The sequence below is a fragment of the Rattus norvegicus genome, chromosome 11 (genome assembly GCF_036323735.1).
Source record: "Rattus norvegicus strain BN/NHsdMcwi chromosome 11, GRCr8, whole genome shotgun sequence".
Classification (NCBI taxonomy): Eukaryota; Metazoa; Chordata; class Mammalia; order Rodentia; family Muridae; genus Rattus; species Rattus norvegicus.
Genome location: NC_086029.1, coordinates 54217888 through 54244170, shown reverse-complemented (window position 1 = coordinate 54244170; position 26283 = coordinate 54217888). Strand labels below are relative to the sequence as shown.

At 43.7% G+C, this 26283-nt stretch overlaps 1 protein-coding gene across 1 annotated transcript in view; it reads right to left on the bottom strand.

Moving 5' to 3' along the window:
- Positions 1–25772, bottom strand: part of Crybg3 (crystallin beta-gamma domain containing 3) — a 112564-nt gene extending 86792 nt beyond the window's left edge. The window contains exon 1 of the mRNA XM_213639.11: positions 25439–25772. Coding sequence (XP_213639.6) covers positions 25439–25587 — 149 coding nt within the window. The 5' untranslated portion in view covers positions 25588–25772. The remainder of the gene's footprint in view (positions 1–25438) is intronic.
- Positions 25773–26283: the final 511 nt, after the last annotated feature.

Below are 26283 nucleotides of genomic sequence, written 5' to 3'. Positions count from 1 at the left end.
AATACCCAAGGAATCAACAGTGACAGTCAGAAGAAAAGAGGATGGCAAAGCACATCAGCACACGGACGATATACTGGACTACAACGTCCCAAGATTCCATGCAGGAACATAGGGACAGAGAGGTGCAGCTGTGCTCCCAAATGCTTAAAACATCAGAAGAAAAAGTAAACATATTTTTAAAAAAGATAGGGATGTCAGCTATGGGCTAAACAAATGAAAATTCCTACGGGGGAAAAAAAAACAAAGTAATATTGATGCCTCTCACCCATGCCCATCTAAGCAACCCTAATTCATCTGCATGTTCTTCCAAAGAGACATGAATCCAAAGTAGAAGTTAGGAAGAGGAAGAGGGGAATCGTGCATGTTGGAGAAGGGATTAGAGAGGGTGATGTGTCAGTGAGTATAACCAAAGATCATTAGATGCATGCATGCCCTTGTCAAAAATGAGAAAGGATACTGAATACAGGACTGTAACATACATACATGTTTCATAGAATAAGAATTCATAAGTGGTTGCAGTTTTAAAGGAGAGTGGGTTCTTTCCTTAGGTGTTTTGTTTTATTTTGTTTTTACTAACCATGCCTGTTGCTACGAGGTTGCTTTTATCTCAGAGTTTTGTTTTTGTTTTTGTTTGGTTGGGTTTTTAAAATTATGCTAGCCTACTTAAGCTCTAATCAAAGAAAATTAACTGGCAAGATCCATATAAAAATTGGCACACATTAAAGATCAGCTCAGGATAATACTGACTGCGTTGATTGTACAAATGAATCATGGAACTCTATCTTCAACACCCTGCCTAGAAACTAAACAGGAAGTGCCTGCTTAACTCAATACTCCACTCCTCAGTTACCTAACTTTATTTTAGCAGGCAGCTCCAACCTGCATGAGCTGCATGTGGTCAGGGTTAGCTGTGAACACGGTCCACCACAGAATTTAAAACTTATGTAAAATGTCATAAAGCTTTCTTTTCTTTCTTTCGCTTAAAATTTTGTAATTCAAGTGTGCAATTCTTAAGCATGAACATGGTAATCACAAGGCCATGTTAGAATATCAACGGATCAGACATACCTGCATTTTGAGAATCCTTCCTACAAAATACATTTCCTTAGTAAAACTAAATAAAACTCATAAAAGTTCTTCTAGTACAAAAGCTTTCCTGAAAATGCAGCTTCCGAAACTAAAGTAGAAAGTGTGTAGGAGCTGTAATTATCTGCAAGTGGACACACGTGGACACACACATATGCTACACACGAAAAAAGATATATGCCACACACTACACCTATATGCACACACACACACACACATGGAAATAGTTATACAATACACACCACATACCTACACAAGGCACACATATACACTACACACATCAAAAAAGTTATACTATACTACATACCTGTACATAGGCACATACACACATGTATATATTACACACATGGAAGAAGTTAAATAATGTATACTACATACCTATACAAGCACACACACACACACACATATACTACACACATGGAAATTTATACAATACATGCTACACACCCACACACAGGCACACACACACACACAGAGTCTTTAGACACATGCAAATGATTACATAATACACATCACACACTTGCACACATATTTATACACTCACACTTGAAAAACCCAACAGTATTCCACAGAAAGTATATTAACAATAAAATAAAGCTCAAACCACAGCTTGATGCTTCTTCTAGTCTCTAAAACTTATTTCCTATATTTAAACCTATGATTCTTATCTTTAAGGAAGACTTTAAAATGTGCTATGTTTTAGCTGAGTGCCATAACATGTTTTAACATTGTATTTAGGCTGAAGAGACACCACAGAGGCAGGAGGGCTAGATCTTAGAGCACAGCTGGGCTTCCTAACCAGCCTGCTTTTAAAAATAAGTGAACATTGTGGTAGTGATAACCATCATTGCTCAATTAAAGATTTCAACACTTCTTTTCCAAATAATTCATCTTGTCTTAATTGATCTCTTCTATCTGTAGGACTCCTTTGCTTAGATTAGCTCTTCACAAGAAGGGCAAAGTGATTGTTAATGTCATCATGACATTCTTCTGTTTAAAACATTCAATAAATATTCATTGGTGAAGATGGAGGGTGTCACACACATAGAGACACAGACAGATGGCAGACACACACACACACACACACACACACACAATTCCGTACCTGGTTGAGATACACCTGCCTGCCACATAGAATCATTTGTCACTGCTAGAACAAGCACAATTCTCAGGCCAACAAACTACTCTCTGTTTGCAACCCCACTTCCGCCTGAACCAACATTTACTCATTTATAGTTCTGCTTCATTTGTGTGTTCTTTCTTCTCACTGGACCCCGAAATACCGAAGGTTTATTATAACATCTGTCTGTCCCTTTGCTCAACTCAAACCTGAACTTTTAAATTCAGTAAATCGATCCTTTCTGTCTGTTACACAGCTGAGGATGGTATGAAGTCCTGTGAACGTACTCTAATATGTGTTCAGGGTTAAGAACCTGTACAGGTTAGCAGCTGTGTCTGCATACCCCACCAGAAACCAGGACCCATTGAGAACACCTTCCTGGGGGTTGGGGACTTAGCTCAGTGGTAGAGCGCTTGCCTAGGAAGTGCAAGGCCCTGGGTTCGGTCCCCAGCTCCGAAAAAAAGAACCAAAAAAAAAAAAAAAAAAGAAAAAAAAAAAAGAAAAGAGAACACCTTCCTGATCTTGCTGTAAGGACAATAAAGACGGAGTCTGATTAATGGAAAGACTATTCTGCAGGAACAAAATTCTCAGTGGTTCCCCCTCCCCATAATTAATCATGGATGTTGTTACACAATCCTGAGAAATGAAATATCTGAAAGAAAAAGTACTCCATGAAATAAAAAATTTTAACTGAATAGCTTTTCATACTTTGTTTTAGATAGTATTTAAAACATGTTTCCAAGCTTGGACACTGAATTGCTATGGGCCAAGAACAGCATTTAAAAATTATGTACATATAACATAATCTCTTAATAGGGCATAGAGGATTGGGGGCAAAAAACACTAATTGCAGAAAGCCATTGTAAATAACCTTTAATTTTCATTTTAAAAAGGAGCTACACTGTCTCTCTTTACCTGTCTGTATCTACATGTCTAGGAGGGTTCTTATTTATCAGGAATGCACACATCACACCAGGATAACTAAAGGGGAAACTAAAGGGTCCTTTGGAAAGCCGGTTGGATGGTGTTCTGCTGGGGCAAACACGTGGAGGGACATTTTTAGCTGAAGCAGACACAGGTGACACGATGTTCTGCTAAAGAAATACATGAACGGACAGGTGATGAAGGACTCCTTGCTAACGACACACAGGTACTGGTCCGCCTTACACTGCATAGCTGAGCTGCATTTGTTGAGACTCCATAAAGGGAAGAGTCACCATTGTAGACACAAATGATACTTGTTATCTTTAAATAGCTTTGTCTTCCTTCACTGAAAGAGCACAAATGTGAAGTCCAATGGAAGGGACAAGGTCCTCATCGATAAACAGCCTTCTATAGACCGAATCTGTATCTGAGAGTCAGAGCCCCAACACGTGGCCTTTAAGCATGTACTTGCTCTGTGCTAGACATACGACAAACTCCTGGCAATGAAAAACAAAAGTGCATATTAGCATCCGAAAATTCAAATTATTTCCATGAGGTTCTGGCCCAGCATCTAAGATAATGTATCCTCTTGCTTTGGACTGAGGTCTCACTAGATAAGAGAACCCTTGGCAGCAAGAAACATGAAGCTGGACCCAATAACTGACCAACCCGCCATACACAGAGCAACCCACCTACATGTTCAGGCACCCTCCCCATGCAGGCTGTTGAGGAGTAAAGGGGAGAGAGAGAAAAAACAAACAAACAAGCATAAACAACAAAACGAACAGGAAGGTCTTCCTCAAGCATTTTGCACGTGTCCCAGACTCTCACGGGGGCTGGGTTTTTAAAACAGACAAACATCTGATGTCAAGCATGCCAGTTAAAGTAGGCAGAGGAATCTAACTGTACGAGTCACCGCCATTCCCAGGTGTTCAGCTGAGGTCACTCTCTGGCACATTCTTCAACAATGAACTGAGCGCCTCTTGATTCAGCAGAAACCAATGCCTGCTGGTAATACAGGGAAGAGAGAAATCTGGTCAGGGGAGACCACTACTTAACGCTATTCAGATGGTGTCAGTGTTGATACATAGAGATCAAACACTTATTAGGAAACCCACAGAGAACACTGCACTTCAATCTCAGCAAAGAGCTGTTTCAGAAATGAGCACACAGAATGCCCCGAGTACAGAGCGGGACCCACAGTGAGAAATCTCACTGCAGCCCACATTATAGACTATGGCACGGGGCACAAGGGCACGGCTGGCCATGTACTCATGTGATCTAAGAGCTGCTTCCCGGATGGAGGGAGGACAGGCTTGACAAAGCAGCCTTTTACTGAACAAAGTTCCTTGGTCGGGGGAGGGGAGAGGAAGCAAATATTTGTGCTTAAACCTTCCAAACATCTTGGCTTCTTTCAAAAATAAACCTGCCAGTGGGGTGTGGTCAGTGGGGAGGGGAAGTCACCCTTGGAAAGTAAAGTCCTCCACTCCCTACCTCCTATAACACTTGTCCTCCCAAGGCATTTTCTCACATATCCTGCTTCTGGCTTTGCCAGAAACACCTAGAATCTAGAAATACACACAGTGTCTTCTGGAGGCTCACCCATGTCTCTGCAGATGCTGGAGTGGACAATGTTTCGACATTTCTAGAGAGAGGCATCCTTTGACGAGATGCCGTCCTTGGCGATCTTTCCAAGCACTGCTAAACATGAGGTCACTTGACCTCATTTGCCAAAGTCCTTCCATTTAAGCATCACCTGCCAACGGGCTGTCCTTGGGGAAGTTGGCCACACCTAGCCTTTGCTGATTAAGAACTGATACTCTCTCTTCCATTCCTCTCAGCCCCTTGATGCCTGACCTCTCCTCCCCTCTCTGTCTCAAGGGTCTACAGCAACAGGACTGGTGACACAACAGGAAAGGAGAGGAACCCTGCAACACAGCACTGTCTTTCCCTTCCTCACGAGTGTCAGCTGGACCTCGGCCCTGGTCCACTGAGCCACATCTCTCCCTCTGCAACCTCACTTGGCCTGTCCCCTCCTGCCATGCACCTCCTCACCACATAGACTACCTGACCTAACTCCTGTGATGAAACTTGACTTAGCCAGGATCTGGCTTTCCTTATGACCAAATCATGCTCCCATCTTCCCAGGACTAAAAGAAAACATGATGTGCAAAAAAAGGCTCATTCACAGACCCACTGCCTGGCTGTGGTCATGGACAGTAAACTGTTCAGCAAAACATTAAAGATGTCCCTGGGGATCGTTCGACGGCTGATGGGCTGTTGGGGGAGGTGGAGTCATTGTCTTCACTGGTATAGACATTGATGACTTGCTCATGCTTTATTGGACAGCTTCACAACTCTGACTATCCTGGTGGTTCACCTTAGTTTGTGAGGGTGTGGGTAGATGAAACATCTCAAAATATCTTCTCAAAATAGACACATGTCTCTTTCAGACGGTAGCACTTTAAGGACAAAAGGCTTTTTGGCAAAAACCCTCTTTCTGGATGTGATTTTACTAAGAGGTAAATAGGGGGACTAGCTGATATTAGAGGACTCCCAGGCCTGTAATCCTGGGACATTGTGAGTCTTTAACTACAGGGTTGGCGATAAATGAAAACAGACTAATCTAGAGTCTTCTGTGGGAAAGGAAGAAAAAGACCATGTCCAGGAAGTCAACCACAGATCAAAACGAACGTCAGTGCATTATAACAAAGAGAAGTGCACCTTATCTCGCCATTACTCGGGTCCACATCCAGGCCTGCCTTCTACTCCCTGAACCCCCACTGTCTTAGCCGTCACTGTCGTCCTTAAATAACTTATGAACACTACTCTCACGCCTTCCTAAGAGGCTGCCTGCGCCATGGAAGCCACGCACATGAGAGCAAAGGTCATTTTTCTCTCCTAGAAATACACCTTCCCACTGAAACCTCTAAACTCCTCTATGATCTGCTGAGGTCTCTTCTACATGAAACAGACGTTTAGGCAGTAGCTTGCCCATCCAGCAAGCCCTACTCTGCCTCTATGAAGAGAAAAGATTTCCACATCAGTGATTCAGAGACAACCGACCTGGAAAACTGTCCATTCCTAAGTGCTGACTGCCAGCAGTACAGTGGTACTTGTCCCTTTTAAATGACCATTAACAGGACATAAAACAGGTGGTTACGGCACTATTTCTGGGCTCCAAATGAAAAGGTAACCAGAGGCTGCAATTTTAAGGCAATCAAACAGCATGTATTTCAGTTCCAACATCTGGCATCCCAGTGATTTCAGGAATCTTGGGAGACAACCAAGGGACAGAGGGAATGAAATGGGTATGATTAGATTCGGTTGCTTTGCTACCTTGGAGTATCGCGTGTTGCTTTCCTCCATATGCTGACCCTCTTCTGTGATTCACGTACCTATGGTGCTTCATTTCCGGCCCCCATCTCGGTCCTCCAACACGACCATTATTACAGTTGATGCCTGCTCTGTGGAGTAAGACGCAGCAGCGTCAGTTGCTCCTGAGCTGCCTACCACTCACTGGCCTTGCATGGCTGTTCTCCCCTCTCCAGTCATTGGTCCACCTCACGCCCTTCAGATGCAGTTCTGACTCTGAACATCTGTGACCCACACCTCACCAGAAGTGAAGCGACATCAGGAACGCTCTGCTCTGGTGTGAACTCAGACTGGTATTCCGGTTGTTGTCTAGAATGGGGCGGTTGGGGGTGGAGGGCTCGTCTGAGTGTGAGGCTGTAGGTTAAATCCACCAGTAAAAAAATGGTGAGAATGCAATTAAGAACAAATAACCAGGCAATTAAAGTACAAACAGTAAAGCACTGAACACCGTGGGGGCATCCAGCCAGGTACCATTCAAAATAGTCCTGAAGGAGACAGAAGCCCGAAGGATAAGCCAAACTGTGTCTCCCCAGCACTCTACAGAGCCCAGCCCTGGCTGACATTCTCCCTGCACCTCAAACCCTTCCTTTTACTTTAATTTCCAAATGAATATAAACACTCGGTGTGAATACATAAGCACAGGCCTACGAAAAAATATCCAAAAGCTAAACTGTGTTTCAGCCTCTTGCTAGGGCCTCCCCACTCCTAATTCATTTGGTTGGTGGCCCCTTCCCATGTGGTGGACACTTTTCCTTCCATTCTGTTGAGTCTTGTCACCCAACACACAGTACTGTACATCCTTGGGACCTACAAACGGTGTCCGCTCACTCTGCAAAGCTCTGGTTCGGACATGTTCATACATCACTCCCAGATTCGGACCAGATCTCTGCTCAAATGCTACCCAGCAGAAGCCTTTGACAGTCACACTTCCTTACTCCAGACTCGCCCCCTCCATCCCGCCTTATTCCTTCACTGTAAAGCATACTGTGCATTAATTTATAGCATTTATTTTCTTCTCCCATCCAGGAGAATACAAATCCTTCCTCAATAAAGATATCTGGATATTTAAACCAGATTTCGATAAACAATGGCCACAACTAAGTTTTTTTTTTTTTATATAAGGACTATATTGTAAGGTTCTATACACTATTTAAACATATGTACTATTGTAGAAAATATCAAAGAACTATTGTTAAAGGGTTATATTTAAATTTCAATCCCAACAAGGACTTTTTACTTGTAAAAATCTCTGCATATGGTAGATATTCACTCAGACCTGAAATGATATGCCACGTCTCGGAGAGGCCGGAGCTCTGAGAATGCCTTTATTTTACATTTTCATAGGATTTAATGCCTGTTTTACAAAAGCATAAATTACAATTTAAAAGATTTTAAACGACCTAGTACTGGAGTAAAAAAAAAAAAAAAACTGGTGAGAATCCAATTAAGAACAAATAAGCAGGCAATTAAAGTACAATTATTACACGGTAATAAATCTTCGTTATATGATATGTGCTACACTGTCAAAGGAGACCCTTAGATCTACTTAGAACAACGAACCGACCAAAATTAATAAGGCTTATGGCTTCAATCCTCACTAACAAACAAGAGGCCACCTCCAGCTGCAGCGCATGCCCTTGTGCTTCACTAGAAAGCAAAAGGCAGTTTACACCTCACCTAACCAGTTGCCAGTATGGAGACGTAATGTGGGAAGGTTAGAGAAAAGGCTGGCCATTACAAGAGAGAGTACTCTGATTAGCCGTGGACATTTCTGACAGACAGCTTCTAGAAATTACATGACATTAGTATGTGTAATAACCCCCAGAAATACTACGTCAGGTCCTTTGAACTACATGCCAAAAACAAACAAACAAAAATAACAAAACCAGATACAAGGTAAGATTATACCAATGATACCAGAACACTCTGAGAGCCAACAGGAGTACCAGCCTCCTATAGCAAGGGTCTTCTTCTCATTCCAACTGCTTCAGAGAACTTGGAACTGAACACCTAATGTCTGTTGTTATAAGCAGAGTCCTTGACTGTTGTGTCCAACGGCAGTAGAGAAAGGGGACAGTATGGAGCTCGGTGCATACTCAATACAGAGCTTGGCAGCAGTGACATTCACAGAGAGTTTTCTGGAAAGTTTTGAGTAAGCACATTTAATTCTGTCCTTTTGAAAAAAAAACACTAAAGTAACAGAAAGTAAATAAAGGGACGTCAGTTACTAGATAAAATGAGCAGGAGGTACCCCATTCGAGGGTTTTGAAGAAGACCAGAGAGACAGAAATTATTTAGAGCAGATTAAACTACAGTGTAAGTGGCTGCAAAAGCAGTTGTCGTTTTGGCTTAGCCTAAGGATTCCAGAAAAATTCCAGTGACTCAGAGGGCAAAAGTAAGGGAAGAAACACAAGGCTAAAAAATGTCAGCTCACATCCCAACTCACGTCCAGAAATTACAAACATGTGGTAGGAAATTAGGGGGAAGTCTCCAAGGTCTGGAATCCAAGTACAATACAAGGGACTGCAGAAAAGGGAGTCTTACCCTTCAACCTAGACAGCCAATACAAAGATCTCTAGTGGGACGAAACATAGCAAATGCCCACCAAATGGGAAAGACTCTATGTAAAATCCATTACTCACCTTGCACTGGATTAAAAGGAGATTCAGTTTTCTCAAAATTTACAAAGGAAAAAAAATGTTACATACAAAGAAAAAAGGGAGCCCCCAAATTATATTGCTGGAATGTCAATGGGAGCAGAATTCAAGAAAATGGAGGAAAAACTTCAGAATGCATAGGGAAAAATATTCAGAAACGTAAAAACTGAAGAGAAAAAAAGGTCTATTTCACATCTACTATTCCTCTCCTTGTTGGAAATAATCCAGCAGAACTAGGAACTTAACCAAGAAAAGCAGGAGATCAAAAAATGGAGGGGAGTATGTAGATTTGAATAAGGGAGAACTATGAGAGCAGTGGAAGATCTGGGGTGGGCGGGACTCAGAGGTGACTGAGCAGGGACATGCTGGGATACAGAAACAACAACAACAAAAAAAAAAAACCATAGTAAACATTTTGGAAACAGTAGTTTGCTCAAGGGGAAAAAAAAGGTCACATCAAGGAAAGGAATCATAATATCAGGACTTAACTAAACCAATTTACACAATAAAAATCTGAAGGCCCAATTCCTATTTCACAGTTCAAATTATGGAAATTGTTTTATTATATGGGTAAGTGAAGGGACTGGAAAGGGTGTAAAATGACTTGTAAAAGAAGATTAAATAATAGTAATGGTAATAGGGGTTGGGGATTTAGCTCAGTGATAGAGCGCTTGCCTAGCAAGCACAAGGCCCTGGGTTCGGTCCCCAGCTCCGAAAAAAAAGAAAAGAAAAATACAAACAAACAAATAGTAATAGTAATAGTAATAATAAAACTCTTGCAAAAAATAAAGGAGAAAAAATTTAAAAAAAATAATAAAATAAAAAAATGACTACTCGGCCCGCAGCAGCTCTCTGCTCCCAAACCCCGTGGGAGAGAGACCTCACCGCCTGGTCAGGTGGGCACTCCTGAGGCTGCAGAGCGGAAGAGACCACCAACACTGCCCACCCCTGCCCACATCCCTGGCCCAAGAGGAAACTGTATAAGGCCTCTGGGTTCCCGTAGGGGAGGGCCCAGGAGTGGCAGGACCCCTGCGCCTGAGACACCGTCAGAACCTGAAGGAAACAGACCGGATAAACAGTTCTCTGCACCCAAATCCCGTGGGAGGGAGAGCTAAACATTCAGAGAGGCAGACACGCCTGGGAAACCAGAAGAGACTGCACTCTGCGCACACATCTCGGACGCCAGAGGAAAACACCAAACGCCATCTGGAACCCTGGTGCACGGAGGCTCCCGGAAAGAGCGGCGCAGATCTTCCCGGTTGCTGCCGCCGCAGAGAGGACTTAGGCAGTACCCCATGAGCAAACTTGAGCCTTGGAACCACAGGTAGGACCAACTTTTCCCCTGCAAGAAACCTGCCTGGTGAACTCAGGACACACAGAGGCAAAATTCCTCTGGGACCGAGCACTTCCTGTGTTTACCGGAAGTCCCACACCCGAGGATCCCGGCCCAGAGCAGCTCTCTGCTCCCAAACCCCGTAGGAGAGAGACCTCACCGCCTGGTCAGTTGGGCACTCCTGAGACTGCAGAGCGGAAGAGACCACCAACACTGCCCACCCCTGCCCACATCCCTGGCCCAAGAGGAAACTGTATAAGGCCTCTGGGTTCCCGTAGGGGAGGGCCCAGGAGCGGCAGGACCCCTGCACCTGAGACACTGCCAGAACCTGAAGGAAACAGACCGGATAAACAGTTCTCGGCACCCAAATCCCGTGGGAGGGAGAGCTAAACCTACAGAGAGGCAGACACGCCTGGGAAACCAGAAGAGACTGCACTCTGCACACACATCTCGGACGCCAGAGGAAAACACCAAACGCCATCTGGAACCCTAGTGCACGGAAGCTCCCGGAAAGGGCGGCGCATATCTTCCTGGTTGCTGCCACCGCAGAGAGCTCCTGGGCAGCACCCCGCGAGCAAACTTGAGCCTCGGGACCACAGGTAAGACCAACTTTTCTGCTGCAAGTGACCTGCCTGGCGAACTCCAGACACAGGCCCACAGGAACAGCTGAAGACCTGTAGATAGGAAAAACTACATGCCCGAAAGCAGAACACTCTGTCCCCATAACTGGCTGAAAGAAAACAGGAAAGCAGGTCTACAGCACTCCTGACACACAGGCTTATAGGACAGTCTAGCCACTATCAGAAATAGCAGAACAAAGTAACACTAGAGATAATCTGATGGCGAGAGGCAAGCACAGGAACCCAAGCAAGAGAAACCAAGACTACATGGCATTATCGGAGCCCAATTCTCCCACCAAAATAAACATGGAATATCCAAACACACCAGAAAAGCAAGATCTAGTTTCAAAATCATATTTGATCATGATGCTGGAGGACTTCAAGAAAGACGTGGAGAACTCCCTTAGAGAACAGGTAAAGCCTACAGAGAGGAATCGCAAAAATGCCTGAAAGAATTCCAGGAAAACATAAATAAACAAGTAGAAACCCATAGAGAGGAGACACAAAAATCCCTGAAAGAATTCCAGGAAAACACAATCAAACAGTTGAAGGAATTAAAAATGGAAATAGAAGCAATCAGGAAAGAACACATGGAAACAACCCTGGACATAGAAAATCAAAAGAAAAGACAAGGAGCTGTAGATACAAGCTTCACCAACAGAATACAAGAGATGGAATAGAGAATCTCGGGAGCAGAAGATTCTATAGAAATCATTGACTCAACTGTCAAAGATAATGTAAAGCAGAAAAAGCTACTGGTCCAAAACATGCAGGAAATCCAGGACTCAATGAGAAGATCAAACCTAAGGATAATAGGTATAGAAGAGAGTGAAGACTCCCAGTTCAAAGGACCAGTAAATATCTTCAACAAAATCATAGAAGAAAACTTCCCTAACCTAAAAAAAGAGATACCCATAGGCATACAAGAAGCCTACAGAACTCCAAATAGATTGGACCAGAAAAGAAACACCTCCCGTCACATAATAGTCAAAACACCAAACGCACAAAATAAAGAAAGAATATTAAAAGCAGTAAGGGAAAAAGGTCAAGTAACATATAAAGGCAGACCTATCAGAATCACACCAAACTTTTCGCCAGAAACTATGAAGGCCAGAAGATCCTGGACAGATGTCATACAGACCCTAAGAGAACACAAATGCCAGCCCAGGTTACTGTATCCTGCAAAACTCTCAATTAACATAAATGGAGAAACCAAGATATTCCATGACAAAACCAAATTTACACAATATCTTTCAACAAATCAAGCACTACAAAGGATAATAAAGGGTAAAGCCCAACATAAGGAGGCAAGCTATACCCTAGAAGAAGCAAGAAACTAATCGTCTTGGCAACAAAACAAAGAGAAGAAAAGCACACAAACATAACCTCACATCCAAATATGAAGATAACAGGAAGCAATAATCACTATTCCTTAATATCTCTCAACATCAATGGCCTCAACTCCCCAATAAAAAGACATAGATTAACAAACTGGATACGCAATGAGGACCCTGCTTTCTGCTGCCTACAGGAAACACACCTCAGGGACAAAGACAGACACTACCTCAGAGTGAAAGGCTGGAAAACAACTTTCCAAGCAAATGGTCAGAAGAAGCAAGCTGGAGTAGCCATTCTAATATCAAATAAAATCAATTTTCAATTAAAAGTCATCAAAAAAGATAAGGAAGGACACTTCATATTCATCAAAGGAAAAATCCACCAAGATGAACTCTCAATCCTAAATATCTATGCCCCAAATACAAGGGCACCTACATACGTAAAGGAAACCTTACTGAAGCTCAAAACACACATTGCACCTCACACAATAATAGTGGGAGATTTCAACACCCCACACTCTCATCAATGGACAGATCATGGAAACAGAAATTAAACAGAGACGTAGACAGACTAAGAGAAGTCATGAGCCAAACGGACTTAACAGATATTTATAGAACATTCTATCCTAAAGCAAAAGGATATACCTTCTTCTCAGCTCCTCGTGGTACTTTCTCCAAAATGGACCATATAGTTGGTCAAAAAACGGGCCTCAACAGGTACAGAAAGATAGAAATAATCCCATGCGTGCTATCAGACCACCACGGCCTAAAATTGGTCTTCAATAACAATAAGGGAAGAATGCCCACATATACGTGGAAATTGAACAATGCTCTACTCAATGATAACCTAGTCAAAGAAGAAATAAAGAAAGAAATTAAAAACTTTTTAGAATTTAATGAAAATGAAGGTACAACATACCCAAACTTATGGGACACAATGAAAGCTGTGCTAAGAGGAAAGCTCATAGCGCTGTGTGCCTGCAGAAAGAAACAGGAAAGAGCATATGTCAGCAGCTTGACAGCACACCTAAAAGCTCTAGAGCAAAAAGAAGCAAATACACCCAGGAGGAGTAGAAGGCAGGAAATACTCAAACTCAGAGCTGAAATCAACCAAGTAGAAACAAAAAGGACCATAGAAAGAATCAACAGAACCAAAAGTTGGTTCTTTGAGAAAATCAACAAGATAGATAAACCCTTAGCCAGACTAACGAGAGGACCCAGAGAGTGTGTCCAAATTAACAAAATCAGAAATGAAAAGGGAGACATAACTACAGATTCAGAGGAAATTCAAAAAATCATCAGATCCTACTACAAAAGACTATATTCAACAAAACTTGAAAATCTACAGGAAATGGACAATTTCCTAGACAAATACCAGGTACCGAAGTTAAATCAGGAACAGATAAACCAGTTAAACAACCCCATAACTACTAAGGAAATAGAAGCAGTCATTAAAGGTCTCCCAACCAAAAAGAGCCCAGGTCCAGACGGGTTTAGTGCAGAATTCTATCAAACCTTCATAGAAGACCTCATACCAATATTATCCCAACGATTCCACAAAATTGAAACAGATGGAGCACTACCGAATTCCTTTTATGAAGCCACAATTACTCTTATACCTAAACCACACAAAGACCCAACAAAGAAAGAGAACTTCAGACCAATTTCCCTTATGAATATCGACGCAAAAATACTCAATAAAATTCTGGCAAACCGAATCCAAGAGCACATCAAAACAATCATTCACCATGATCAAGTAGGCTTCATCCCAGGCATGCAGGGATGGTTTAATATACGGAAAACCATTAATGTAATCCATTATATAAACAAACTGAAAGAACAAAACCACATGATCATTTCATTAGATGCTGACAAAGCATTTGACAAAATTCAACACCCCTTCATGATAAAAGTCCTGGAAAGAATCGGAATTCAAGGCCCATACCTAAACATAGTAAAAGCCATATACAGCAAACCAGTTGCTAATATAAAACTAAATGGAGAGAAACTTGAAGCAATCCCACTAAAATCAGGGACTAGACAAGGCTGCCCACTCTCTCCCTACTTATTCAATATAGTTCTTGAAGTTCTAGCCAGAGCAATCAGACAACAAAAGGAGGTCAAGGGGATACAGATTGGAAAAGAAGAAGTCAAAATATCACTATTTGCAGATGATATCATAGTTTATTTAAGTGATCCCAAAAGTTCCACCAGAGAACTACTAAAGCTGATAAACAACTTCAGCAAAGTGGCTGGGTATAAAATTAACTCAAATAAATCAGTAGCCTTCCTCTACACAAAAGAGAAACAAGCTGAGAAAGAAATTAGGGAAATGACACCCTTCATAATAGACCCAAATAATATAAAGTACCTCGGTGTGACTTTAACCAAGCAAGTAAAAGATCTGTACAATAAGAACTTCAAGACACTGAAGAAAGAAATTGAAGAAGACCTCAGAAGATGGAAAGATCTCCCATGCTCATGGATTGGCAGGATTAATATAGTAAAAATGGCCATTTTACCAAAAGTGATCTACAGATTCAATGTAATCCCCATCAAAATAGCAATCCAATTCTTCAAAGAGTTAGACAGAACAATTTGCAAATTCATCTGGAATAACAAAAAACCCAGGATAGCTAAAACTATCCTCAACAATAAAAGGACTTCAGGGGGAGTCACTATCCCTGAACTCAAGCAGTATTACAGAGCAATAGTGATAAAAACTGTATGGTATTGGTACAGAGACAGACAGATAGACCAATGGAATAGAATTGAAGACCCAGAAATGAACCCACATACCTATGGTCACTTGATTTTTGACAAAGGAGCCAAAACCATCCAATGGAAAAAAGATAGCATTTTCAGCAAATGGTGCTGGTTCAACTGGAGGTCAACATGTAGAAGAATGCAGATTGATCCATGCTTATCACCCTGTACAAACCTTAAGTCCAAGTGGATCAAGGACCTCCACATCAAACCTGATACACTCAAACTAATAGAAGAAAAACTAGGGAAGCATCTGGAACACATGGGCACTGGAAAAAATTTCCTGAACAAAACACCAATGGCTTATGCTCTAAGATCAAGAATCAACAAATGGGATCTCATAAAACTGCAAAGCTTCTGTAAGGCAAAGGACACTGTTGTTAGGACAAATCGGCAACCAACAGATTGGGAAAAGATCTTTACCAATCCTACAACAGATAGAGGCCTTATATCCAAAATATACAAAGAACTCAAGAAGTTAGACCGCAGGGAGACAAATAACCCTATTAAAAAATGGGGTTCAGAGCTAAACAAAGAATTCACAGCTGAGGAATGCCGAATGGCTGAGAAACACCTAAAGAAATGTTCAACATCTTTAGTCATAAGGGAAATGCAAATCAAAACAACCCTGAGATTTCACCTCACACCAGTGAGAATGGCTAAGATCAAAAACTCAGGTGACAGCAGATGCTGGCGAGGATGCGGAGAAAGAGGAACACTCCTCCATTGTTGGTGGGATTGCAGACTGGTACAACCATTCTGGAAACCAGTCTGGAGGTTCCTCAGAAAATTGGACATTGAACTGCCTGAGGATCCAGCTATACCTCTCTTGGGCATATACCCAAAAGATGCCCCAACATATAAAAAAGACACGTGCTCCACTATGTTCATTGCAGCCTTATTCATAATAGCCAGAAGCTGGAAAGAACCCAGATGCCCTTCAACAGAGGAATGGATACAGAAAATGTGATACATCTACACAATGGAATATTACTCAGCTATCAAAAACAACGGCTTTATGAAATTCGTAGGCAAATGGTTGGAACTGGAAAATATCATCCTGAGTGAGCTAACCCAATCACAGAAAGATATACATGGTATGCACTCACTGATAAGTGGCTATTAGCCCAAATGCTTGAATTACCCTAGATGCCTAGAACAAATGAAACTCAAGACGGATGATCAAAATGTGAATGTTTCACTCCTTCTCTAAAAGGGGAACAAGAATACCTTTGGCAGGGAAGAGAGAGGCAAAGATTAAAACAGAGACTGAAGGAACTACCATTCAGAGCCTGCCCCACCTGTGGCCCATACATATACAGCCACCCAATTAGACAAGATGGATGAAGCAAAGAAGTGCAGACCGACAGGAGCCGGATGTAGATCGCTCCTGAGAGACACAGCCAGAATACAGCAAATATAGAGGCGAATGCCAGCAGCAAACCACTGAACTGAGAATAGGACCCCCGTTGAAGGAATCAGAGAAAGAACTGGAAGAGCTTGAAGGGGCTCGAGACCCCATATGTACAACAATGCCAAGCAACCAGAGCTTCTAGGGACTAAGCCACTACCTAAAGACTATACATGGACTGCCCTGGACTCTGACCTCATAGGTAGCAATGAATATCCTAGTAAGAGCACCAGTGGAAGGGGAAGCCCTGGGTCCTGCTAAGACTGAACCCCCAGTGAACTAGACTGTTGGGGGGAGGGGGACAATGGGGGGAGGGTTGGGAGGGGAATACCCATAAGGAAGGGGAGGGGGAGGGGGATGTTTGCCCGGAAACCAAAGAATTATCATTAAGTATTAAATAAATTAAAAAAAATAAATAAAAAAAATAAAAAAAATAAAAAATAAAAAAGAATTATCATAGGAAGAAAAAAAAATGACTACTATTCATCTACCATAATCAGAATTCAATAGACATTGCCTAAAACAAGTAAATAATAATAAAGCATTATCTAGACATGGACATAGAAATACAGGAAGGAGATTATGCATAACTAAAGCAATTTCGTCCTAAAACACACATGCACACACACATGCACACACACACACACACACACACACCCCTCAACTCAACTGCTCCTTAGCCCCCTGCCTTCCATCTTGTTTTTGGAGAGAATCTCTCATGTGTCACCGGTGTGGAAGCAGCACCTGTCGATAAAAAGCTGACAGCCTATTTGTTAGCTGAGGCAGGATTAGAAGCTGTAATCTAAGAAATGATCACGGGTGAAAAGGCCCACGGTTACAAAGTGTGCCAACAGTGTGGTATATGCCTGTGATGCCAGTACCAGAGAGGCTGAGGCAGGAAGGAAGGTCTTAAGTTCAAGGCCAGTCCAAACTACTCAGTGGGCCTCAGGCTAACCTGGGTTTAAGAGTGGCATCCAGTGGCAGAGAGAAAGAAAAAGAGAGAAGGGTGGTAAAGAAAGGGAGAGTTGAAAACTGGGTCGCACAGTGTGCGCACGGCTGGATTCCCAGAACCTGGGAAGCTGCCTGGCACAGCTGACACTCAATTCTTGTGAACAGGAAGCTTTCAAGTCATGTGATCCACAATGTGGGCTCACCCGAGGGGGTGGGGGATTAGCCAAGGCCTTTTCATGTATGACTTTTCCAATAAAACCACACTCTTCCTACTACTCTATAAAAGCGCTTCACTCCACACACACCTGCTAGCCTGAAGAGACTTGGCTGCCATGCTTACACTGGAGCCTGGGACTTAAGAGCCAAATCCCTTTTACTGTACCTTAGGGCCTAGTCAAGGTGGGATGGAGGATGAGTTAAGAGTTTTGTGGTTTCGTCTGTTCATTCAACCCAGGTTTACATTATAGATTAATAGTACATAAGTCGGCCTGGAGACATGGCTCAGTGGTCAAGAGCATTGGCTGCTCTTCCAGAGGTCCTGAGTTCAACTCCTAGCAGCTCACAACCATCTGTAATGGGATCTAATGCCCTCTTCTGGCACTGTTTGTGTACTCGTACATAAAACAAATAAATTGTTAAAAAATAATAATATGTAAGTCTCAGTTATATTCTTAGAGAGTGTCGGGAAAAAAAAAGAAAAGAAAAAGGTCCCGCAGTATACATTCTACGACTGCTTGCATCCTTAATTCGGATTTTTCCTTACTTGAAAGAAAAAATTATTATGTTCTGTTCTTCTTGCATCAGTAATTTTTAGGTTTTCTTTTTTCGACAAATGTTCACCAGGTCTCGAATCGATCTCTTTTCTTTCTGTAACAGGCAGTCCACACACCACACACGTTTCAAGCGTGAAGAGGTGTACCAGGAAGGCCTCCCCGGTACCCAGGCCTTAGCTCCACCCATTCACTGAGAACAGGCAGCCGGGCTCTAGCAACATCACTTCATCGCCTCCCCTTTTTGGCTTTGCACGTTGTGCTCTTTCTTTTCTAATACACCTTGGAGGTGTTTCCTTAAGGCACACAGCAAGTCTTGTCATTCTTTCCAACAGGTACATGATATTAATAAAACAATATCAGACAGATGTGCAGCTTATTGGTTAAACCACAACCCACTCTTTTGTCCTTTTGCTATTAAAATAACACTACACTGACCAAACTCTCTGGAGCAATTTTATCCTGTTACAAACTTTGTATGGGTGGTGGAATTCCTATGGGGGAGCTGCAGAGTATATGGGTCTCTAACCTCATCGGAGACTCCTGTTTCCCTCCAAAGTAGTGTATCAATTTACTCCTGTGTTAGTTAACTTTTAAATCGAAGGGACAGAACACCATGACCATGGCAATTTATAGAATTCATTTAATTGGACGTACACTTTCAGGGGGTTAAAGTCCACAAGAGCAGAGCAAAGACACGGTGGCAAGAAGAGCTGAGAGCTAACATCTTGATAGCCAACAGCAGGAGGTTTTGAAAGGCTGGGTAGCAATACCTCTACAAGGCCACACCTCCTAATCTTTCTAAACACTTCCCACCAACTGGGGGCCCAGTCCTCAAAAGCATGAATATGTGGAGGTCATTCCCATGCAAAGCCTCCCTCAAAAAGCACACCAGCAGGATTCTGGTCATCCATTTCTAACCTGAGTTTTCCTGATCAAACAAGCAGATCATGCCGTCTTCCTATGGTTTTAACTTCCATCTCTTTGAAGGAGACTGGCTGGCTTGTGCCTATATTTAAATATAGATTCATACTTCACATGGTATAATTTACTCTCCTCTCCAAGCTCAGAAGACTCTACGTGGATCGTGCAGACACTCACCCAGTGCACCTGGGCAGATGTCTAGCTGCCTGCCCTTGTCTACTGTTTCTATCCAAACCATTTTCCAAGGAGTTAAACAAAGACTAACGCTACATAATGGAGGCCTTGGATTCAGAAAGAACCACCTGACTTCTGATTCTACCACTGCTACCATGAGTCTTTTGATTAGCCAGGAACTCTATCAAATTCTTCAATTCTATGTGTGTGTGCAAGATAAGAGTAAAGAAACATCGACCAACTTTGCACAGAGGATTTTCAAGGCAAGAAGAAATGATTCGAAATCCCATGCACAGGACTCTCATCAAAGGTCAGTTTCACTGTGTCATAACGAATCTGCCAGGCAGAAAAAGAATAAAACCTAGTTGGCTAAGCACACAGCGGTTTCTGTGCTTTGGGACACTTCCATGAAATGCTTCCAGAAGTAAAACACTGAGGGAGAGACCTAGCAGAGTTGTTCCACTGCTTAGCTAGCAACACCTGCCTGGTAAACGCTGGGCCTGAGTTCTCTCTCATTGCAAACCTTCAACAGATTCATCACAGGCATCAAACTACTCAGTGAATAGATTACTGCCCACTTGGGACTCGCATTCCTCAGGGAATGCACTTTTCTGGTTCCACCTATGTATAAATTCTTGGCGAGCCTGCAGAGTCAAGGAAGAACAGGAGGAGGAGAGAGAAAGCATGGCTGCTCACCTCAGGCTCCAGTATGACTGCATGTCCCACACTCTTCTGAATCAATACTAACCAGGGAAAAGATACTGTGAGATTTGAGGCCCAACAAAAATTTTTATTCAGTATGTGGCATTGATGAAGAAATATGGGCCAGTGAGATGGCTCAGTGGGTAAAGGCGCTTGCAGTCAAGGCGGATAACCTGAGTTCAATCCTAAGGACCTTGGGGGTCAAAAACAAAAACGGACTCCTGTAAGCTGCCCTTTGACTTCCATACATGTGCATCCATGAACACATACACACATGCACATATACACATGCAAATAAAATACATGCAAAAGATATTTTCTAAACCAGAAAATTATCTGAACGAATCTCCCACGCCAAAAACATACTTAGTTTACATTGAGTTTATCTTAAATACATATACAATATATATAGAATATAACATAACAATATAAACACACACATATCCTACTTTCTGAGCTTCCGAGGTCAGTTTTTAGTTAGGCATCCTTATATGCTGCCCACACCGCAGCGTTATATCGAGAACATCCACACAGAGCAACCACCCCAGCTCCTAGAGTTAACAGACTCTGATTACAATTTCTTCAACTTTCAGTTCTCGCTAGCTCTCTCTTTTCAGTGGGGTCCCTGGGTTGAATTACTCTCAAGCGATTCTTCCCTGCCACCACTGTTTTATTCGGCATTGCTAATATAGCTGAACTTCCACTCATTTCATCAAGACTTTGAGGCAGGAACGCAATACTTGGTTGAGGGATTATTTTCTGCTTTGCAGACTGTCGTGATTCCTTGTGTGCATTTTCCACTAATGAATACAAATGCTAAAAACATCTTTGGCTCAATAAAGTCAGGGGTTCTGATTACAATTCCAGCAGAGTTAGATTGCACAACCGAATCCTTTCCCGAGGAACCCCACAACAAGAATTCACAAATGAGCAATCCCACGAGCGTCCCATGAAAACCCAAGAAACAAAACAAAAATAAATAAATAAATAAATCTCGATTACAAAAGGTAGTGTTGTCCTGAAACTCTGAAACAGTTTACCTTTCCTCTCTGAGGCCAAGAGTAAGTTCCATGATCTGAGTTATCCTGGCAGACCAGTACAATACACACCCCTGAGAGCTTCTAGAATTTACTAGGCAGTTTTACTACTTCAAGTATGAATTGCTGGCACGGCATAGGCATGTGCTTAACCAAAAAGCCAAAAGCTGTCAGGCTGGACAGCAGAATCATTGCCCCCCCCCCTTTTTTTGAGCAATCCTATCTTCAACTCTACAGCCCATTAGCTTCCTGACCTCTGTCATTCAATGCTCCCAGCTGTGATGATGACAGGTCAAACACCATCCAAAGCCTACTGGGTGAGTAGAGAAAGTACTACCCTTGGCTGAAAATCACTAATGACCTCTTTAATGCCCTACTCAGCAAGCACAGATCCACTTATCTACGTTTGGGGAAGACAGAAGAATCACTCCCCCCCCCCCCCCCCACCTTAAGTTTAAGGAACCTGTCATACCCTCTTCTATCATGGACACACTAACAGTTCACAGAGTGTCAAAGTCCCAGATTCCACTCTGAAACAAAGAGCTTCTTTATTCAAATGTGGATTTTGTTTCTTTGTTTCCTTTTCAGACAGGGTCTCCCACACTGCAGTCCAGAATGCTCTGGAACTCATTACCGCATTCAGGCTTGAATTCGAAGCAGGCCTCCTGCCTCAGCTTCGGGAATGGCAGGACAATCAGAATGATCCAACAGGCCCAGCTTTTAGCTTATGTGGAAAAAGTGTGATTTTGATGGGTGGAGGGAAGAGTGACGTTTAATGAACCAGAGCAATAACCAGAGACCTATGTTCAATTCTTAGGCCCTGACTCTTGCCCCGCCTTTGATCACAGGCCTTTCTCCACTGGGAGTGTTCTCCCTTCCCATCCTCCTGCCTGAAAGTATTTTGAGTTATCCAAATGACCAGACATGCTACTGACAATTAGTAGGTGGAACCATGGCATCGAATGTCCTGCACTGGACAGAGAAGTCCAGTTTAAAGAACTGTCCCATCCTCAGTGTCCTCAAAATCATAAGAGGCTGCTAAGTGTAGCACCCCTTTAGCCTATGGGTATGGTATACTCAAGCAAGAGTTCTCTGCCCAGGGTAGGTACACAATCGGTTCTTGAGAAATGTTCTTGCCATATGGTATTAGCTCCCTTCTGGCTTATAGGTATTGCATGGAACCCATAAACAGGTTCGCCGCCACGTGTGACGCAGCAAGGACACAAGCTTGTGCAGTCATTTTTCCAAAGCAGCTAAAATAAGAAGGCGGGCGTTCACCTGCAGACTTCTGCATTCCAACCCTATCCATTTAACACACCTATTTTTAAAAACATTCCAAAACTCCCAGTGAAGACCCAAACATTTTCTCCAGAGACCAAATTACTCAATTCTAACCTAATTTTCTATATGCCTCTCTCTCTGGGCCCTACCAACATACATCTCCTAACAGACCTTAAAATTCTTGCAGACTCATAGGGTCTCTTAAAGTCACCTACGCCATAAGACACCCCCTCTGGGCTCCCCTCTCTCTTCTAATGAATACAGTCTCCCACCGGAACACTAACAAGATGGCTTATCAAAATGAGGCACGCTGACATCTGGGAGTTCTGAAGGTTGCCTGTGAAAGCTTTCAGTTACGTTATGTAGAGTTTCCATTTCTAAATAACCAGTGCTACCATAGGCACTTGACTAACACATTGGTTTATATACTCAGCAAAGGTGATCTTCGCCTTCCTTGATGGCTGAAGGCGTAGTGTGAACAGAACAGCGGCAAACTCAATAAATAAAGGATGTGTTCACACCAAGGGAAGCCCCAGCAACACCCAGCACACAGAAATAACAAAGGTGGTCTCAAGCTTCAAGCAGGGGACTATCAAAGAACTCTATCAAAGAACTCTATCAAAGAACATTACAGTAGAGACCTGGCCACCTCTCCAGACCCTGTGTTTATTCTAACTTACCCCCGTCAGCCTTTTGCCTTCATTGGTAGCAAACGAACAACTGTGGAGGGGGGACGATGCCATAAATTTGACTTTTTCATTAGTCCCGTTAATGTGTATGTTTCATTTTAATTCTGTTCTTAAGAAGTCGCTAGGGGGTTCTGTTCTTAAGAAGTGTGCATCCTGTTTTGTGTGTGGGCATTGAGTACACTGAGGAATAAAGCACTCATAAGCCAACACAATGAGTTCAGGCAGGAAAGGAGCCTATGGTGCAAGCCTGAGAAAATCATCTCATCCCAAGATATGCACGAGCACACACACATGAATGGGTCTTGAGCATCAAGGGGTCAGGTCGAAGCACAGGTGAAAAGTAGCTATGTAACTTCGAACAGCGCTCTTTAAAACTGCTTTTGCTTTTGTTCTTACAGTAAAATACAGATTGTGATCATCCAAGTTTGTGGAAGGCTGTGCCAAATCGCTTCCTAAATCCTGGACTACTAGACACGTTACAGGTTGTAATTACTGTTTTTATGCAGGAGACCTTTTCTTGGCTACCCACGATTACAAGCAAAGTCACATCGACTGGACTGGCCTAAAACCACTAATGCAAAAGACCAACCCTGCTCTCATTGAAAGGTTTTACTGCCACAAAGAGAAACAACCCAAGTGTCCTTTCAGTTTGAAATAGGATCACAGTGACAAATCCCAGTTCTGTTCCTAATCTTGTCACCACCAGCAATTGTTCTATTCCTGGGACGATGGGACCTACTGAGCGGTTCCATTTGTTGCATTACACGTTCAATAACAGCTTTGTGTTTGTTTCTATCTGTGAAAAGAAAGATTTACGCTCATATAAAGCAGCTAAACACTCGCACACAAGGGATTATCTGCAATCCCCTTAACATCTGGCCAGTTCTAAAACAGATGAGAACAAAATTAGTGCTCGTGTAAGCACAATTAAAACCACATCGTGAAAAGCCATAGCCCAGGCCTATCAGTGGTGAGGAGAGACAGAAAGGGATAGGTGAAAAGGATCTATCTAGCTGCTGGATTAGTCAGCCTGGGGCAGAAAGAGTTCAGAATGGAGGAGTGCCTGCCTTAAAAGGGCAAATAGGCCAGGGGAGCAGGCAGGATTTCAGGACAATGCTGATAGGAGCTGGCCTGCTTACTCCCTTCCACCATTCTCAAGTTTCCAAAGGGTGCTGAGTCTGCCACTTTCAGATCACTGAAGTTTGTTAGCGAAGTTAGAGCCACGGCAGGTGAGGCACGACAGATTCCAAAACTACCGGGGAAACTTCGAGCCTTAAAAGCATCAACAACCAGGCCAATAGTATCTGAAATTCCAAGTAGGATAGCCAGTCAATTATAATCGGCCATTTCTTGGAAAGATGCATTATGCTAACAGGTGCTTACAGTAGAACATGTTCCACAATTAGGAAAACCGAGGAGCACGAAGGGCTAACAACAAATCACAAACCCTAAATAGTAATGGAACTAGAAGCGCCAGTGATTTCAGATCCATTTTTCTTTGAAGTCCATCAGCAAGTCTTTAGTCTGAGGTAAATATAGCTCTCTAGAGGGCAACCTTCCAAGGACATGGGTTACAGGTTCTTCTGGTGCAAGTGAAGTTGGCCTCACTTCTCAAAAAGAGAGGAGAGGTAGAAGGAGAGAGAGAGAGAGAGAGAGAGAGAGAGAGAGAGAGAGAGAGAGGGGGGGGGGGGAGGGAGGGAGGGAGAGAGAGGGAGGGAGGGAGGGGAGAGTTACCTCCTTTTGGAGATGAGGAAATTAAAAAAAAAAAAAACCGGACATTTTAATGAGACGAATTTTTAAAAATGTCAGTCTTTAAAGCAGCAGTAGAGGAAAAGAGGTTATGGAAAGAGTGCGCATAATAATCATTAAACTAAGCCAGCTCTCAGCTCCAGCCCCGGCTCCCCCAAATCGGAGCGCCTCAGTCAGATGTCCCAAGTGGGAGAGAGAGGAAGGAGGAAGGGCGGCAACATTTAAACTGTAAACAAATCTGGCGAAGACTCCAGATTCTGGAAGTAGTCTCGGAAAGCTCTTATCGCAACTCTTTTAGGAGTCACTTCGAGAAAACCTTAAGATGACAAAGCACGAAGCGGAGGGGCGCGAGGTTCCCTCGGCCGCTGCACAGCCTCCCACGAGTGGAGGGGACAGAGCCGGGAGCCCCGATGGCGGCGGGAAAGGAACCGGCCGGGAGCAAGAACTTCCCCAGATCTAAGCCACCCAGGGCGGGACGGGAGGAAACCCGAGCGAAGGAGGAAGGAGCGCACAGCGCCCCCGCGGCTCCCACCTGGCTGCACTCCGGTTCGCTCCCGCCGGCTGGCCGGTCCCCGGCTTCTCCTCCTCTTCCTCTTCCTTGTCCCGGGAAGGGTTCCGCGGAGCGAAGAACCGAGAGAAGCTGTGCCAGGGGGCGCTGCCCCTCCTGCGGCCGCCGGACATCTCCCCGCGCGCCGCCGGGCCGTCCGCGGGCCCCGACGAGCCGCTGGCCGGAGCGCGGGTGGCCGCAGCCCTGGCTCGCTGAGCACAGCGGGAGTCAGCGCGGGCGGCCGGCGGGGCTCTTCCAGCCTGGCCGGCACGAGCGCTCCCGTGCGGCTCCTCCTCCTGCCCGCGCCCGGAGCTGCCCGCCCCCGGGAGGAGCCAGCAGCCGCGACCGCCCCGTCGGCCGTAGCTCGCAGGTCCCGGAGAAGCAGCCTGGGGATGCTAGGCTCCGGCTTCCCGCTCAAACCACCACGGCCAGCAGCCCACTTGGCTTGGCCCACACAAACTGTAAATGCCTTGCTTCCCTTCCCTAGTTAGGATCGTTTTAAAACTGGGTAATCAAGTCTGGGGAAACACCTGGCAAGATGCAGCACCAGCTTGCCTGCCCTGCAGCCCTGCAAGCAAAACACAGCCTTTCTAAGGACAGTTTCAGCCGGCAGGGGAGAGCCCATCTGTCCAGCTGTCAGCACCTTGTTTCTGCTTCAGCTGGCTCAGATGTGGAGTAACTAACTCACCCAGGTGTGCTTCAGCTCTCACCCTTCACCTATGGGCCACTCCCAGAATCCTTTTTCAAGAAATGACCCTGATCAAAAACAAATGAGTCAAGTATGACTCAAACCAGAAAACGCTGAAACAAATAGTTTTGTTGTTGCGTAG